We start from the raw sequence: 18485 nt of genomic DNA, 5'->3' as shown, positions 1-18485 counted from the left end.
AATAGCAGGGTCATCGACCAGCGTCAGGGCAAAGAGCCACAAACACATTCTCATTCACCCCAGACATCTTCCCCGGCAGTGCCACAGCAAATCAATATATCCACAGTCCAGGTACAGGACACGCATGGTAAGAAGGCAAAGCGGCCCAGCAGGGAAGACTCACAGAGACTTCTGCCCAGCTCAACCAAGCGCAAACCTTACTGTGCCCTACCTAGTGGGGGAGCAAATGGACTTTTGTTCTGAAATTTTAAATGAGGACAGCTCAGAAAATGCTCATATAAAATCAACAGAAACACTAAAGACCCAAAACAAGTGTGCGGGCAACAGACCCAAGTCCAGATGATCATATTCAAGATGAGGGCTAAAAGCATTTCCAACTTTCTGAAAACTCAATCGGAACTCTTGGTGCTCTTGATTTCATCCACAGATCCACTTTCAGATGGTCCACTTTTTAAATTGGAGTCTCCCTCCTTGAGAGCATGACCGAACAATGCAGCCCAATGAATATTAGTCTTCAGGCTTGAATCAAAAGAAACATCTTTTATTTCCATTGGAGGAGGCTGTTTAGAATCACTCCCCTTAACTGCAACAATAAAAATGCTTGCTTCAGCTTTTCTTGCAACTGTGTTTCTTCCTGGCTTGTTGATTTGCACTAACTCTGAGCCTCCAGTATGCCCAATACTAAATAATGAATCCAGAAGACGCCACTGACAGCTTCCCATCAACTAATGTGGGCCAGCTTTGCAGCTATGTACATTGGGAACTTTGTTTTCCCATATTCCTTGTAAGAACTCGGAGTGGACATTTGTACAGAATTTGCCCCAAATCCCTAGGAAGTCATCTTTCCTTCTAGAGGGAGCTAGAAGTACCTGTTGGTTTCTATGACTCAACCTCAAACATAAAGCAAAATAAGAAAGTTGCACTGAAAACTCCCTTGTAACTCTAAAATCTTGTGTAAATACATAAACTGTTTTCAACACAGACGAGAAAAGAACCTGGGCTCTTGACTATATGTAGGCACTGAGGGTGGAGCAGAGGCCATGATGGCGGCTTTAACAATGACTTTGCTTTCTGTGCTGGAATATATGCCTGTGCTAAAGGTTCCCGTAAGTCCATCCTGAATTCTCAAGTGACCCTGGGAATTAGGCACTGATAGGATAGAAAGCTGAGGCTGGGGGCTAAGGCAGTGGCTCAGTGGATAAAGGGCTTGCCGGAGCATGCAGACATGAGGCTCTGAGTTCGGATCCCCAACACACAGGTAAAAGGGTGAAGTGTGGCAGTGCACGCGTAATTCAAGGGCTGGGAGCCATAAATAGAAGGCTCCACAGCTCCCGGACCAGCCAGCCTCACCCATCAGTGAGTTTTAGGTTCAGTAAGAGACTGTCTCAGTAAAGAGAGAGGGGGGAGGGAGGGAGAGAGAGAGAACCACAGAAAATACGCTCACATGCACACACACTCGCCACAAACACAGGTACACACAAACCACACATACACATGTATACACCACATACACTTCACAGAGACACACAAAAACACACTGAGAGAAAGAAAGAAAGAGAGGGGGAAGGGGAGGGAGGGAGGGAGGGAAGGAGGGAGGGAGAAAAAGAAGGAAGGAAGGAAGGAAGGAAGGAAGGAAGGAAGGAAGGAAGGAAGGAAGGAAGGAAGGAAGGCCAATGGACAAATGGATGAACGGACAGATGGACTGACAGGCAGACTCACTTGCAGGAGTTAAATAGCTCAGCTGACAGGAGGCAGACTTGACCATGGACCCTGCACCTGGCTGAAAGCCAGGCATGGCACCGTGACGCAGGCGGCAGCCATCTGACGGCGGCCTCAGAGCCTGCATCTGAGCATCAGTCCACAAAGACTCTGCATCCCAACTAATGTGACTCAGACAGATGCTCAGGTGTCCCTCTATACTCAACCTAGACTAAGTGGATGATTCAAGGGGAGGTCAGATATACTAAGGAAAATATTATGGAAAATTTGACCTTACCCAAAACTATTTAAAATTATCCAGAGATAATTCATAAAATTGTAATCAACCAAGTAAGTGAACTTTCAAAAGGAAGCAAGAATAAACTATATGCAATTATTCTTAATAAGAATCTTACTTGTGTTAATTAATTAATCAATCTGTAAATTTATTTAGGGCCCTATCCCTTGTACCACCACAATACAAGTATCCCGTCCCTTTAAATTATTAAAGCCTTCCATTAATACTTATGAGTTCACAGGGAAAAAAAATGAGAAAATTTAGAATCTGGAACAAAGTTCTGATTCTTTTTTCTCTCTCGACCATATCTTGAGGCCTTCAGAGATCACGGCACCGAAGCAGACAGACAGAAGCCGATCCTCGGGTTTGATAAGCACCCGCTTCTCTGATGTCATCTGAGGAACAACCACAAGACTGCACCTCCCCCATCCTGAGAAACTTTCTCATGGCCACCTTGAAGTGCCGAGGCCCTGAAAGCATTCTTTCCTGACGGTGGCTGTCGACATATCCATCCCCTCAGCAGATTAAAAGCAACTGAAGCGATTGTTTCTTGGGGGCCTACTTTGTGCCGGGCATGTTTGAGGTACGGTGTGGACACCCAGCCTAGGGGCTGCCAGCATTGGCATCCCCCTCTAGAGAAGAAGATTCACAGGCAGAGATGGAAGAGACCTGTCCCTTGTCACACTCCCGTAAAGCAGCAGTGTGAGACCATGGCCCTGAGCTGGCTGGCTCCGGCTCCACCCTCTCCACCATCCTGAATTGGGTCTCAAGCACCAGGCTGCTCTCTTTCTGCCTGGGTCCCTTTCTCTAACCCTCCCACAGCCGTTTGTTTTGTGTCACTGGCCACGATGATGTCGCCTTGTCATGATTGAGCTGTCTCTCTGACCATTCTGGGCAAAGCAGCCCTGACTCTCTCATTTAATACCATCCTGTCTTAATTTCCCCACTTAGAGTCTATGTAAAGTTTGTTATCACTCATTCATTTGCTCCCTTGGTTTTGTTTTGTTTTGTCTTGTTTTGAAGTTACTATTTTCGACACAGGGTCTCCTGTAGCCCAGACTGGCCTTGAACCCACTATGTAGCTGAAGATGACTTTGAATTTCTGATCCCCCTGCCTCTGCTTCCCAAGGATTGGGATTACAGACTTATACCACCATGCTCAGTTTCTGCCATGTTTAGGATCCAATCTGGGGCCACCTGCAGGCTAGGCAGGCTTCCACCAACTGAGCTCCATTCCCCACCCTCCCCTATTACTGACGTCTCTTTGTGCAGGGAGCAGCTCTGTGAGCTAGCAGTCCTGGGTCAGGTATACACCCACCCCACCCTCCGGAACACACCTGGGCACACAGTAGTGCCTGGCAAACACCTGTGAGTGGCTGGGCATTCACGCAGCCTCTCCCCACACGGAGGTGCAGTAGAGAAAGAAAGTTGGCCAAAAGTGCAGAAGGCCAGATTCTTCTGTCACCCCCCACCTCCCCCGGTCAGGAGAGGGTTCTCCAGATGATCTCCCCTCAGCTCAATTTCCAACATCATATCATCTTGCTGGGTGAATGGGACCCAGGGTATAGAAGACCCCGATTCCAAAGGAAAGAGAAATGCAGAATTGCCGCCCACCTCACTGGTTTCTCTTGCACTGACGGCCATACACCCCTGTAGCTAGAGTTTTCTGGCCTTGCCCACAGTCAGGACAAATCTCTGTCACCCGCCAGTCCCACAGCCGCTCAGACCCAACCAAGTAAACACAGAGACTTATATAGCTTACAAACTGTATGGCCGTGGCAGGCTTCTTGCTAACTGTGCTTATAGCTTAAATTAGTCCATTTCCATAAATCTATACCTTGCCACGTGGCTGGTGGCCTACCGGCATCTTCACATGCTGCTGGTCATGGTGGCGGCTGCAGTGTCTCTGGTCATGGCGGCGGCTGCAGCGTCTCCTTCTGCCTTTCTGTCCTTTTATTTCTCCTCTCTGTTAGTCCCGCCTATCTTTCCTGCCTAGCCACGGCCGATCAGGTTTTATTTATTGACCAATCAGTACAACTTGACATACAGACCATCCCCCAGCACAGCCAAGTGCAGACCATCTCAAACACCTGAACTCAGGCCCATGGTCCTAATCATCCTCTATACGGACCTGCTGGGTAACGCCACAAAGAACCCAAGAAGGGCTCCCACAGGACATACAGAACATCCCATAGCACACCCCAATGCTGTTACAGCTCCCAAAGAATGTGAATGGTTTAAGCAAAGTTACAGAACAGACAAACCCTATTTCATTTCACAGGGGCAAGTTTAGATTTTTCAGAAGATACCAAACCAAGGTCACTCAACATGTCCTAGTTTTACTTAAAAAAAAAAAAAAAAAATTATCTATCGCAAACTTCAAAGCTCCCTCTCAAACACAGAGGCTTTTAAAAATACTTAAATAACATGACCAAATACATCCTAAAACTAGTTATTATCTACTATAGTCCACCAGGAGCCAGAAATAAGGCTTTTAAAGCATAACCTTAAATGTATAGCCTCTCTCTTTTTTTAAACTGGCCAACTGTCTCCTAAGATTAATAGGAGTAGAGGTGTCTTCCAACACAAGGAAAAAAACACTAAAACCACACCATGGGAGGCCGGAATAATAAAAGCCTGAGTTGTGATACATTTCATTTGGGTGTTTTTACCTGACACTCTCTGTTACCCAAAGTCAGGCGCCAGGGGACCACTCATCAGGTGACATTATTCCCAGAATATGGTCAGAAAAAAAATAAAACATGTGCATATTTTTCTAGAAATAGAGTCCATAGCTTTTACCAGCCAGGGCACTGAGATGGTTTCTGAGCCATCTGCTCAATTTAAAACCTGCTCTCAGCTCTGCCACCAGGAAACACAAACACGTCAACATGTCCGAGAGACTCGAGGCTGGTGAACACATGAACCTTTTCATTTAGAAAATCATGCTAACACATGCATGACTTTTAAGGTGCTCTTCTGAGAAGAACTTCAAGGCCTGAAACCAATCTGAGCATTGATTGGTAGACGGATCTCCGGAAGGCAGAATGGAGCATTGTGTTCATCGTTCAATGGAACTACAAAAGTCAGAGGCTGTTGGAAGAGGTGGGAATGGGGGATGGGTTGGAGGGGAGGGCTGAGAGGTGGGAGGAGGGAGGACAGGAGAATCTGTGGTTGGTATGTAAAATGAATAGAAAATCTCTTAATTAAAAAAGAAAGTCAGAAGCTGGAAGGGGCACAGCACTCTACCCATCCATGTCTCTGACTGACGTCAGAGGCAGCGAAGGCATAACCCAGCAAGGAGTCAGAGGCCACACATTACCACAGGTAAGTGCTACAGATGTGGAGGGGCAGCGCTGTGCCTGTGCACAGGATAAGCACGACTTAAAAATGAAAACGCAGCCTGTGGTTTTAGTTTGTGCAGAGACTGAAGCCTGGGTCTGAAATTAGGTTCACAGGGCCGGATACAGAACATGCTCACACTAGCCCCAGATGACTTGGTTTATTAATGCAATTATGAGGGGCTCGTGTTGACCATGGTTCTGTCCTCTGGCAAATTTCTTCCCTTTTAACCACAAGCACAAACCAAACACTGCTGCTAACCCATTAGGCATTCCTCTGCCTGTGAGGTCGAATGTGTACAAGGGTAAAACACAAAGCCAAAGGAGCCTTCGAGAAGGCAGCAAACGGTAAGAGCACTTCTGGGGAGTCGTCTGTGAAGGGTCTTTCTACCACCCCAGTCCCCTGTGCTTCGACGGCCTGGGCTCTGATTCATGGGGTCCTATGGGAACAGACTGGTATCGTAACTGTGGTGGAACCTTTCGAATTCCTGCTTTACAAAATTCTTCAGCACAGCACCACACTGCAGTGCTGTGACAGCCAAGACCCTTGGGCTCCTTCCTCTGTCTAATTAAAGCATTTGTCCCAAAGTGATTTATTGTATTTGTCATCACCTAGGGTGGATATATAGACTGGCGGCTTTAATGACCCTGATAATGAGAGTGACTTCTATCAAAACCTTAAACAGTGGGGTATTCTCATTCTTTCTCCCCTCTCTGCCTCCTCTCTCGCTCCCCCTCCCTCCCTCTGTCTCTCTGTCTTTGTCTCTGTCTGTCTCTGTCTCTTTGTGTCTCTCTGTCTCTCTCTGTCTCTCTCTGTCTCTCTCTCTCTCTCTCTCTCTCTCTCACACACACACACACGCATACAGAGAGAGACAGAGAGTAAGCAGGGACGTAACTTACAATTGCCCCCACAGAACAAGAATTGCATTAGTGTAAATTAAGAAATACAACCACATGGCTTGAAAGGAGGCCTTACCATAATGATTTCCGTCTGATCTTAAGCCAAGGAAATAACACCAGCATCATTGTTGATGCCGGACAGGTCGCTCACACACAAGCTAGAACCTCTCCAAGCTTGAGCAACTTAGATGTGGGGCCAGTTTAATTCTTAGGAATCACTAACGTTGATGAGACATAATTCATATTGACTGCTTAACACCAACCCAGCTACTCCTAAAGGGAGGAAATGACATCATCGCCTGAAGCATGGAGGCAGAGGCTATACAGACTGAAGGGTCCTCAGGGATAGCCTGGCGCAGTCTTCTGTTGAAACAAGCCAGAAAGCTGAGACTCTGATAAGTGGAGACTTGCCTGAGATCCCAGCTGACAGGGGACAAAGTCACACGCTGAGTCCTGTTCTCCCCTGACTCGTGATAGAGCACTGTCCTCACATAGGCCGCCGTAAGCTGTGGACTAAACCACAGAGCAGAGCTTGCCTAGTGTGCACAAACACTGGGTTATTCCTCCACACCATAACGTAACAAAATAAAATGCAGAGTCTTCTCATGGGATAGTTGATACAATACTAGTTTCCCAACATAATTACTGGGAAGCCAGCTTCCCTGAACGGGACACAACTCTACAGATCTAAAGAGGTATCTCGATAAATACAGATGTAGTATATTTACAAATTAATGAACATCTTAATAAATCTAAGTAAATATATCTCGATCTGTGTACACAGTACACAGACATGGATTGTGCTCATGTTTGTGTGTCACACTTCCTGTGAGCCACCCATTGCTGGGGCTGGAATTTTGGTTCCCACATTCTGAAACCAGGCTGTAAGTGTCACCAACTCAAACCCTCCCAGGACTGAGAAGGCTCTGACTCCAAGGGTTGCTTACGTAACAGGGAGGGAGTGGTGGCGGTGGCGGCAGCAAACCGGAGTGTCACAGCACTCAAGGGCCTCCGTTTCTGTGTATAAACATTGGTGCCGCCGCCGCCGAGTGAGTACACCTGCATGCGACAGCCTGCAGGCCTGGCAGCTGCCAGGCTCGCTGTGGTGGCTCCGAACCAGGTGATTTTGCAGCTCAACCGTTAGGACTCTCTTCGGATGCACACGGAACATGAGATGCTTTAGGATTCAAACGCAGTGCTGACTGCTATTGTGCCCGTGGGAGTCAGAAGTATGGGCAGGTTATTTGCTGATAACAAAACGTGATACCTTCCCATAGTTTCCAAAGATGGAAATACCTCTGAGGGGCCAGAGGTACTGAAGGCTTTTCACCCATGATGTCACCTGGAGAGAAGCCTCAGGTCAGAAGTTCCTGTTCCTTTTCAGGGAAGATTTTTCTGTCATTTAAGCAAAGTAGGAATGGGCCGCATCTGTATCCCCCACTGACTCTCAAGGGTACAACATCAAGCCATGCCCGCAGCTCACCCTCCACGGTGGGCATGCCCAGCTGGGCCTTGGCATTTCAGATGGAAATGTGTCTGTTACACTAGCTACTTCAAGACCAAAGGAGATGCTCAGTCACTTGCCCACTATGACCTTGAAGCCAACGGGAATCCAAGGAGCAACAAACAGGAACAGGGCAAATCAGAGAAGGTTCTCTGGGACAGTGGTGTCTGCCATGGGGCCTGAAGCATGGCTAGGAACTGGCACAGTGGATGGCCTATGCAGAGCTGAAAGGCTCTCACTCTGAAGAATGTGGACTAGAGGGGGGAGACTCAGGACTCAAGAGGAAAACAGCAGTAAAACAAAGGGGCGCATCCCAGACCAACCTAGAGACTTTCGGCTTCCCTGATCCGATTGAGAAACCAAGGAAGAGTTTTAAGATTCTGGGTGGCAACTGAGATAGGTCACTCTGGATATCAGAACAGTAAGAATGGAAAGCAATGGGTAAGAGACTCTTCCTCCTTGGGCTCCATTTTTTCTTACTTTCTAATAAGAGGGAACTTAACCATCCACGCACAAGGGGGACATGATAGCCAACTACCATGTTGCAAAAAAAAACAGAAAAAAAATTACAGAAGACTTCAGGTACTTACTTCCCTTACTCTAACTGCTACCCACCTCATAAAAATGCACCCCCCTTCTGCCACCACTGTTCTCTTTTCCAGACGCCCTCCAGATACCACGCTACACAAGGCAATGATTCAGGCTCCACCCACCAACCTCAGTAGCTCTCCAAGTCTGAAGATGTGCACTTCTTGCATATGCCTCCAGATTCAGCACTAGGCTCAAACATTGCTGCTGGGAGAAACTACCAGGTATTACCAACGCAAAAAACCACAGACTTTCAGAAGGAATAAAGCAAGGAATTTTCCATCTGTGCTGGTTTGCTTTCTATTGCTATGATAAAGACCACGACTAAAAGCAACCTGGAGAGAAAAGGATTTGTTTCACCTTGCAGGTAACGTCCATCAGTGAGGGACGTCAAGGCAGGAATATGGAGCCAGGAACCAATGCACAGGCCATGGAGGAGCTCTTCTTGCTGGTTAGTTTTTGTTTTTGGTTTTTTTGTTTTGTTTTGTTTTGTTTTGTTTTTTAATAAAACTCAGGACCACCAGCTTAGGGGTAGCTGTGCCCTCCTACACCAGAAAACTAGCCAGCCCACCATGGATAGCATTTTCCATTCTACTGACATATTCAGTGGGCATGAACATCCAACCCAATCTTTCAAGCTCACGTGAGTATGCCATTGATTAAACAGGTACAGCACTGACTGGCTTTAAAACATGAATGACATGTTTAAAGAAGAAGACATTACCAAAATACGTATTTACTTTATTTACCCCAAAGTCACACGAAGCTTCTTTCTTTTATATATTTGTGTGTTTTGTTTTTGTTTTTGACAAATATTTAATGTCACACACCACAAACTGTTCACAGTGCTGGGGTTAGAACAGTGCCCTGCTTCCCAGGGTACTCTATAGAAGCAAGGCTGGATGGCTAGCAGAGTAGCTCGGTGATGGAGAGATTGGCCAGCCTGGGTGGATGCCTGGGTTCAATCCCCAATACTGAAAAGGAGGGGGTCTAACAAAGAAATGGACTAACAAAATGATCTCAGAGAGTGATAAGAGCAGTGAGATGAAGCTTGACAAAACAACAGGACAGGACAGGGAATACGCTCTTGAGAAGGGTAGCTATCCATCCGAGCCACAACCTGCATGACAAAGCAACCAGCTTTCCCAGCTGTGGAAGGACGGCACAGTTAATCCAGACACTAGAACAGACCTCCCTAGAGGTTCTAAACCACATTCCCCTAAAACACCGCAAGCCAGTCAGTGTTAGACACTCCTCACAGCTGGCTCAGACAGGGGGGGAAATATATCAATCATGAGAATGAATGACTGCATTACAAAGTACAAAAGAGAATAAACCCAGTGGCAGAAAATATAGAAAAAATGGGGTGTAAAAAATTCATGCGCCTGGATCCAGCCACCAAGTGAAAAGAAGATCGATGATTGCCGGCGGGTCAGCAGGCGGCTTCACCTGAGAGGACTCTCAAACGGGTGTCTCAAAGAAACTGAGAGAGCCGCCCTCCACACAGAACAGAATGTCTTCAGGAGGCTGAACAGGAAAACGGGCTGGGATCCCGCCAAGCAGGGCCTTCCTTCCTGAGGGGGTGCCAAGGTCTTTCCATGACGCAGCCTCCCACTCCCCCTGCCTCCTTTACTGCTCTACACCGGGCATCAAATTTTAGGTAGCTGGCTCCATTTGCAAAGTCAGAAAACAAAAGCAAACACCAGAGTGGGGGGAAAGGAAATGGTGCCTTCAGCGGACTAATCCGAAGTCCAAGAAATGATACAAAACAAACAAGTTCTGGACGAAGCAGAAAAAAACAAAAACAAAAACAAAAATCTGAGTGACGATTTAGAAAATGAAACTGTCCAAAAATCAGAAATGAACGAAGTAAAGTGATCTTATTGAGTTGGGGTTTTCTAGGCTCCGACTCTGAGGGAGCGATGCTGTTTCCCAGAGTCAGAGCTGGCTCAGTTCCATCATCATGAGCATCCTTTTTACACTTTCAGCAAAATAAAGATGATAAATCTTGACTGTTTGTCTACGGTCTTCCTGAAGCATGACTGAAATATAATACGAGACACCTCTGTCAAGTGAACTACCTGATAAGCTTTGGCATATTTAGGTAAGTATGAACTCACCCCCACTGTCAAAATAATAAATAATTCACCTGTACCTCCATTATATTCTATCTCTCCCTCATTCCCAGACATCCACCGCTATGCTTCCTGTCGCCATGGACTTAATTTCATTTTCCAGAACTTTGCATAAATGGAATCATGTATGTTCTTCTGGGGTAGGGTGGGTGTGAGAGAAGTTGGTCTGGCCCCTTCACAGGGCAGAATTCCTTGGCGATTTGGCTGCACGTATCACAGATTCATTCGTCTCTGTCAGTATGGACACACCACAATTTACTTAAGCATCCCTGTTTGCTGCAAATGAGTTTCCAGTTTGAGAGCATCACAGATGAAACTCCTGTGAATGGTCACGCACAAGTCTTACTATGAATGGTTTTCTCTCTCTTGGGAAACATTTAACGGTAAGTCATACAGTAAGTACATGTTTAAAAGACAGCCACACTGTTTTCCAACAGGGCTGCAGTCTTTGACATTCCTAAGAGCTGTGAGGGAGATCGACAGCTGCCCCCTCCCTAGCCTACACTTGTTATGGGCAGGGCTACTGACTTTGGCCTTTCCAGTGGGAACAGACTGATATTTTGTTGTGTTTTGTTTTCGTTTGTATCTCCTTAGTGATCAGGATCATGGAGTATATTACAATATGCTATTTCCTACAAAGGTACTTATTCAAATCCTGTGGCTCACTTTTAAATTGCACAAATTGGGATTTTTCTCATTACTGTTGAAATTTTAGTTATTATTGCAAGTGCTTTGCCTAAATCATATTGTGCAATTATTTACTCCCAGGTATTGGCTTGTGTTTTTTCATATTCTTGGACAACTTTTAAGAAGTAATTTTTAAATTTTACAAAGCTCGATCTTTTTAATAATTGGGGCTTTGGGGTTGCTATCTTTTCTTCCTCATTTTTTTTTTCTGAACTCGAGATTATAAGATTTTTCTGCTATAATTTTTTAAAGATATTTGACAGGCTCTTATTTTAGGTCTATACCATTTTGAGTTAACTTTGTATACAGTATGGGGTAGAGGTCAAGGTTTCTCCTCCTCCACATGGCTACACAGCCCAGCCACTTGAGAAGATTGACATGTCCCCCACCGAATTGTCTTCTTGGCACCTTTGTTAAAAGCCAACTGATGGTTCATGGTAGGATCTGTTTTTAGACTCTTGTGTCCCGCTGGCAACACTACAATAAACTCTAAAGTCAGATAGTGCAAATCCTTCAATGTGTTCTTTTTAAAAATAATTCTTAAAAAAAAAAAAAAAAAAAAAAAAAAAAAAAAAGGACGAGCCGGGCGGTGGCACAAGCCTTTAATCCCAGCACTCCGGAGGCAGAGGCAGGCGGATCTCTGTGAGTTTGAGGCCGGCCTGGACTACCAAGCGAGTTCCAGGAAAGGCACAAAGCTACACAGAGAAACCCTGTCTCAAAAATAAAAAAAAAAATTCTTAGACCAATATAGGTCCTTTATCTCTCTGTATAAATTAGTATCAGTCTATCAATTTCTATGACAAGCCTTACTGAGATCATGACAGACTGCTTTAAATCTACTGAATATTTTGGAAGAACAGAGTTCTTAATAATTCAGAATCCTCCCAGCCATGAATACATCATACTCTCCATTTACTTAGATCTTTATTTCAGCAATGTTTTATCATTTCCACTGAAAAAGTCTTGTGTCTATTCTATCTAATTCATCCAATTTCATCTTCGATTTTCTTACACGTGATATTTTTAATTTCAGTTTTCAGTAGTTCACTGCTAATAACATAGAAACACAATTGATTTTTGTGCATTAGTTTGGATCCTGCAAACTGACTTTGTTGGTCCTCCAAATTTTTTTTTTTTTTGGTCTGCAAATAAAGATGGTTTTACTTCTTCCTCTGTAATGTATGTACATTTTATTTCTTGAAACTTCCTTATTGCACTCTTGGATGGTGTGGAAAAAGCAGAAAGAGCAGCTCCCTTGCCATGTTCCTGATCACAGGGGAATAGTGTTCGCTCTACCACCACTAAGACCGTTCCTGTGGGTTTGTATAGATGGCCTCTATTGAGTTGAAGTGATTTCTTCCTGGTTCTAACTTGCCGAGAAACTTTACCCTGAATAGATGGTTCATCTTCTCAAACACTCTTTCTGTATCTATTGAGGTGATCAGACAAGCCTTCACTTTGACGCTGTCCACACAAGGAGTCCACAGGTAGCTCTACAAACACTAAGTCGGCCTTAGAGTCCTGGATATAACCCTTGTTTGAAGAAGATGTACTCTCTGCTTGCTGTGGTGCTTGATTTAAGTGACTACAATTTAAATCTCTTGCATCTAAGGTCATGAAGGAGGAGGATGCCTGCCTGCAGCTGTCTTGGTTTGGAATGCCTTCATTGTGCCTTGGTATTATTTCAAATAATGAATTACGATGTTTCTTTCCCCTCTAGTTTCTGAAAGTGTCTATATAAAGGAGGTAATAATGCATCCTTAAGTACACAAGGTAAGTTATAAGTAAAGCCATCTGGGACTGTGAGTTGTATTGTTGAAGACTTCTAACTATAAACACAATTAGTTGAATGGTTATAAACGGACTTAAGTTATTCAAGAGAAATTGGGCAGTTTATACATTTTAGAGCAAACTGTGCATTTCATCTAAACTGTGGAGCTCACTGGCATGACCCTGTTTATAACTTATGCGTCTCTTCCTTTATAACATCGGTAGGCTCTGTAGTGATGGCCCCATTCCCATTCTAAACAGTGGTGACGTCTAGCCTGCATCCTCTCATCTCCATCATTCTGGCCGAGGCCCATCAACTGAAAGAGAGAAAGACTCTGCCTTTTCTGTATTGGGTTCCTGTTTTCTACTTGTCCAACTTCTGTTATCTTTACACACTTCCTTACTCTTAGCTCAGTCTGCTCTTCGGGGCTCCAGATGAAAGCACAGATCTGTGATTTGAAGTTTTACTAATCTCAGTGTCTGGTGTGATTAATTTCCATTAAAAAAATTTTGCCTGTATCTTACCACCTTCATTTATCTTATATATACTGAATGAAATGAGTGTACAATTAATAAAAATGTGAGTGTCTATTCCATGTCAGACACTGGAGCGGGCACCAGACATGTATTTTCTTAAAATAGAGCTTTCCTCTTCTCCTACCAACTGAACACCAATAAGGTGGTGGTAAAGCCAATATTCCTGGTTACCTTCTTGATACTTGGGGAGTATCTCGGTCAATAAAGCACAGAAGGTTTCTTGGTTTATTATAATGGAGAAAAGGCTGTTTTATAATAAACTCATAATTACATCCCTTTCTTATGATCCGGCAGATGCTAGATTATTTTTTAGGTCAGTAATTTGTAGTTCCACTTGCAACCAGAATAATTTTTATTCTCCCACTTACACTGTGAATAAATTACGCATTTGAATTTGATAAGCAAATGTAGGTATTTCTATGGTCCATAAAAGATAATTTTGAAGAATGCATTCCATGTAGTTTCATATATTTTTCTCTTTTTTTCCTTTAAAGATATTGTTATTTTTATGTGCATTAGTGTTTTGCCATGGGTTGTTGGGTCCCCTCAAACTGGAATTACAGACAGGTGTGAGCTGCCATATCAGTGCTGAGAATTGAACCCAGGTCCTCTGGAAGAGCAGTCAGTGCTCTTAACCACTGAGCCACCTCTCCAGCACCCTCATATATTTTCTTAACAAGAAAAGAAAACATTCTAGTCATTCTATCCTCATTTCAAAATGCTTAGAACATGTGGTGTGTGTGTGTGTGTGTGTGTGTGTGTGTGTGTGTGTGTGTATGTGTATGTGTGTGTGCCATCTAAGTGAATATAATTCATGACAAATCACTGATTCTAACATTATTTAAATGCTGGCCCTATCCTACCATTGAAGTTTTCCAGAATGGGTCCTACTAAACGTCGAGGTATAATCTTAAGCAAAGACAGAGTTTGAACTTCAGTTCTCATTTAAATCTTCGCTCATCCCCTGCAACAGTAAACAGCTCCGTGCTCCTCCTAGTTAGCTAAGCCTCCGCTGAGGTTTTATCACGGCCTCACGTCTAGGTCTTCATTTCGGTTCCATATTCTCGATATTAACTACTTTTTCCGTCCCCTATGAAGTCTGTAAGAACTGATGCTGGAGTCCCACTCTCAGAGGTTCCTATCTAGAATATTTAAAAGTAGAGGTGTTTAAAAGCTCTCCCGGGACTCAAACCTTCAGACTAATCTGGGCTGTCTCCAGTAAGCCATCTTATCATGGCTGATGGCCAGCCTGTACCACCACACTCCATCACCTAATTCCCCAAGAGATTTGCCCAGCCTAACACTTAACTGAACACCAGTTCAAAAAAATTATTCTCATGCTCAGTTCCATTCCATGTCCAGAAATTCACAGAAAACATGTAAACTTATTTGGGAAGTTGAGGCAAAAGGGTTGTCCTAAATTCAAGCCCGTCTGGGCCACTGTGTAAGACCTTGTCTCACACCGACAACAAAGTTAATTTTTAACTGTGTTTTATTGGATCCTATCTAGCCGACTACTAAATTCCAAAAAGAAAGTTAGACTGAGGTGAAATTAACCCCATCATTTGAGAACTGAGGTTAAAAAGCCATGGGTATTTTTTTTTCTTACTTCCATTTAAAAGACGAAGGCTTAGAGATATTGAGACCATGATTGGAAAAAGTACAGAGACAACTAGCCAAACTAGTGGAAACACAAGAACTGTGGACCAATAGCTGAGGAGCCCCCATGTACTGGACTAGGCCCTCTGAATAAGCGAGACAGTTGTTTAGCTTGAACTGTTTAGGGGGCTTCCAGGCAGTGGGACCTGTCCCTAGTGCATGAGCCGGCTTTTTGGAACATAGTGCCTATGGTGGGACACTTTGCACAGCCTTGGTGCAGGGAGGAGGGGCCTGGACCTGCCTCAACTGAGTGTACCAGGCTCTGCTGACTCCCCATGAGAGAGACCTTGCCTTGGAGGAGGTGGGAATGGGGGGGTGGGTTGGAGGAAAGGTTGGGGCGGGGAGGAGGGAGGACAGGGGAATCTGTGGTTTATATGTAAAATGAATAGAAAATCTCTTAATAAAAAAAATAAAAGACAAAGACTTTCACACCTTTGGTGCTATTACAGAACATATGGTAAAATTAACAACACCCGGAAACAAAATACATATCTCACTGAATCTCTGCCACTATCTGTCTTGTTCCACCACTTGTGAGTTTCAAACAGATTTTTGAATACCGATTCACCTGGGGTTCCAAGCCCACTCGCGTCAGGACTGAGACCACTATTAAACTTTGAGTCTTCACGGCATACCACATTTTGCCAGGCCACTTCATGGTAATTACCATTTCAGCATCTCAGAGGGAGCACAATAACCCCAACCTCACAGAGACAGAGCGAGGATTAAGAAATAAGGGCGTTTTGGCACTGAGTGAGGCGCTCTAGAAATTTACAGTAGAAATTCTGTCTCCAGGGAACTATGGGAACGGCAGCGGCATGTAAGAAGCTGCGCGCAGCTACATGTCTTGCAGAGAGGACAAACAACCAAACTTCAGGTGCTCTGGCCACGTCTTCTCGGAGGAACAGTTTGGAAACACTATTGCAGTCCTCAACGCACCCCAGGCCGATTAAACTTAATAGCAAACACTGAGAAGTTTCACCAGCACCACCACCACCACCACCACCACCACCTACACACACACACACACACACACACACACACACACACACACACACACACGCCCGGGAAAAAGCTAAACAAAACTCTGCCAGGGTGCAAAGCCATGCACTCATTCTGATCCCTGCCGGTGGGGCTTTTTGTACCTCTGGGATGTAATGGATGTGCATGCTGAAACACGTGTGCACGTCTGTGTGGCTGAACCAACACGCATCCATAAACACGATGAATAATACTCGCGAGAATGTATGGCTTTCTCCTAAGAAGTGCTGGAAGCACGTTACTCAAACCCTATCACTTTCAGATCACCCCCTACCCTGAGAGGAGGAGAAGGATGGCGCTCTCTATCACTGCGGGGCTTCCCCTAAGCGCAAAGTCCAGGTCCACAAAGAAGACGGTGGCCAGGCCGGCTTGCCAGAGTCACACCTGCGCCCTCACACACCCTCCGCCGTCCCATCAACAGTGCAGGTCACCTGGGAGAGAACCAAAGTCTAGAGGGAATTCCCTCCGCTGTGGAGCGATGAGAAAGCGGGACCCTGATGAGGTTTTTTTTTGTTTAAATAAATAAATAATAAATAAATAAAAGGAGGAAAGATCCAGCCGTCATGAAAGAGCGAGGAGGTGGCTACTCACCCAGCCCTCGAAGGTGTCCGAGGCGCCCGCCGTGCGCAACAGCTCCTGGAACTGCAGCGTGCAGTTGGCCACAAAGTGGTCATAACCCAGGGGTGTCTCGTGGAAGACGGCCAGCTCCAGGTGGCCGCCGTCGGTGACATTGGCGCAGAACTCCTCGTTGTAGGTGGGTTTGTTGGTCTTCTGCTTGGTGCTGGTCTGGCCCACGCGCACCTGATCCACGCTCACCGTCAGGTAGGGGTCCAGGAGCTGGTGGCCCTTTTTGAAGAGCGAGTGCCGCAGGGACCAGCGGGTGGGCTGCAGCCCCACAGCCTCTCCGATGCGGACCCTCAGATAGCCATTGAACTTCATTGTGCCGGACGACATGCCGGCGCTGCTGCCGGGGCCCCGTGGGGGCCGCGCTAGCTGGCACCGGGGAGCAGGGAGCCCGGGCTCAGGGTAGCCCTCGCCGCAGCCACAGGCTTGGAGACAACTCCCGGGAGAAGCAGCGCCCGAGCCCCCTGCCACCGGCCATTCCGCCTCCTCTAAGGGACCTTCCCCTCCCCTCCTTCCCTCCCGCCCTTTCTCTCGAGGTGGAAAGGAGGGGAGCTGGGCTCCGAGCCCTTGGCGGGCTGGTGGGTTCCCGACCGTCCCTACGGAGCGCGCGGGGCTCGCCCCTTCTCCGGGGCTGGGCAGATCGTCTCCCCGGAGAGCAGGAGCGACCCGTCCGGCTAGCTCCAGCCTTGGCGTCTCTGCCCCCGCCTCCGCCCGCTCCTCCTGCCCCCGCCTCCGCGGGCTCACGCTCTCCCCCACTCGGTGAGCTGCTGCGAACCAGGAAGCAGCCGCCGCCGCCGCATCCCCGGCCCGAGCCGCACGCCACCAGGCTCTAAGTTCTCAGAAGCCGGGCGCGGGTTGCTGTGCCTTCCGGACCCCGGGGGCGTGGCGCGCCGCCGGCAGCCCGGCCTTGCAAGGTGGGTGCTGGGGTGCACACGGTGGAGGAGGTCCGCGCCCCCCGCAGGCAGCCCGGGCCCTGAGTGCTCCCGGATCACTGCTTCTGGCTGCCAGGTTGAAGGAGCGTTTCGGGCTGGGGGCTGCCCTAAGAGGCTGAACAAAAAGAAAGATTTCGTGGTCGACCGCCAACAAACACCTGAGGCGTGGCAGAAAAACCCTGAGAGTTGGCAAGCCGGGAGGATGCGGAAGATCGGCAGCAGGGAGCCCTACCTCCCACCCTAAGCGGTGGCCTGGAGCCACTGCCCTTTGGTGGCAAGAGCCCTGGCCAGGGGCGGGAACATGATGGGGAGGTAGCTTTTCCTAATCTTTACAGGGATGGCTCATCCCAAGGTTCATCTTAGACTCATCCTGTTTATGCGCCTTTCCTGCAGAGAGCAATGAGTAATTAGTTGTTTTGTTTGTGTTTTTTTTTTTTAATAGAGCAATGATAATGATGGAAATCCTGTGCTCCTCCTTCCTCGGAGAGGTGTGTCCCTGCACAAAGAGCAGGAAAGGTTGGTTCTGCTGGAGACAGACATGGTCAGGGTATATAATAAGTCCCTTCCTCCGCGAGAGGCAGTTACTGGTCCACCCAGTCCTGCATCTTAAGGACAGAAAGTGTTCACATGCACCGCCCTGACGCACAGGGGCCTTAGAATCTACCTCTTCTAGGAACACTTTAGGTTATTACTGTCGGAGTGGGCAGACTCCGAACTTACTCATCTCGTGGCTCCTGCAGGTTTTGTCCCCTAGGAAAATGATTTTGGTCT

The 18485-nt window shown here is 46.5% G+C and overlaps 1 protein-coding gene across 1 annotated transcript in view; it reads right to left on the bottom strand.

Annotated features, from left to right (window-relative positions):
• The window catches only part of Prkch (protein kinase C eta), a 210271-nt gene extending 192573 nt beyond the window's left edge, over positions 1 to 17698 (bottom strand). The window contains exon 1 of the mRNA XM_028858102.2: positions 16750 to 17698. Coding sequence (XP_028713935.1) covers positions 16750 to 17112 — 363 coding nt within the window. The 5' untranslated portion in view covers positions 17113 to 17698. The remainder of the gene's footprint in view (positions 1 to 16749) is intronic.
• Between the last annotated feature and the right edge of the window lie 787 nt (positions 17699 to 18485).

This window comes from Peromyscus leucopus, chromosome 14 (assembly GCF_004664715.2).
Source record: "Peromyscus leucopus breed LL Stock chromosome 14, UCI_PerLeu_2.1, whole genome shotgun sequence".
NCBI lineage: Eukaryota > Metazoa > Chordata > Mammalia > Rodentia > Cricetidae > Peromyscus > Peromyscus leucopus.
Note: the sequence above shows the minus strand (reverse complement) of the source record. Positions and strands in the feature narration are given on the sequence as shown.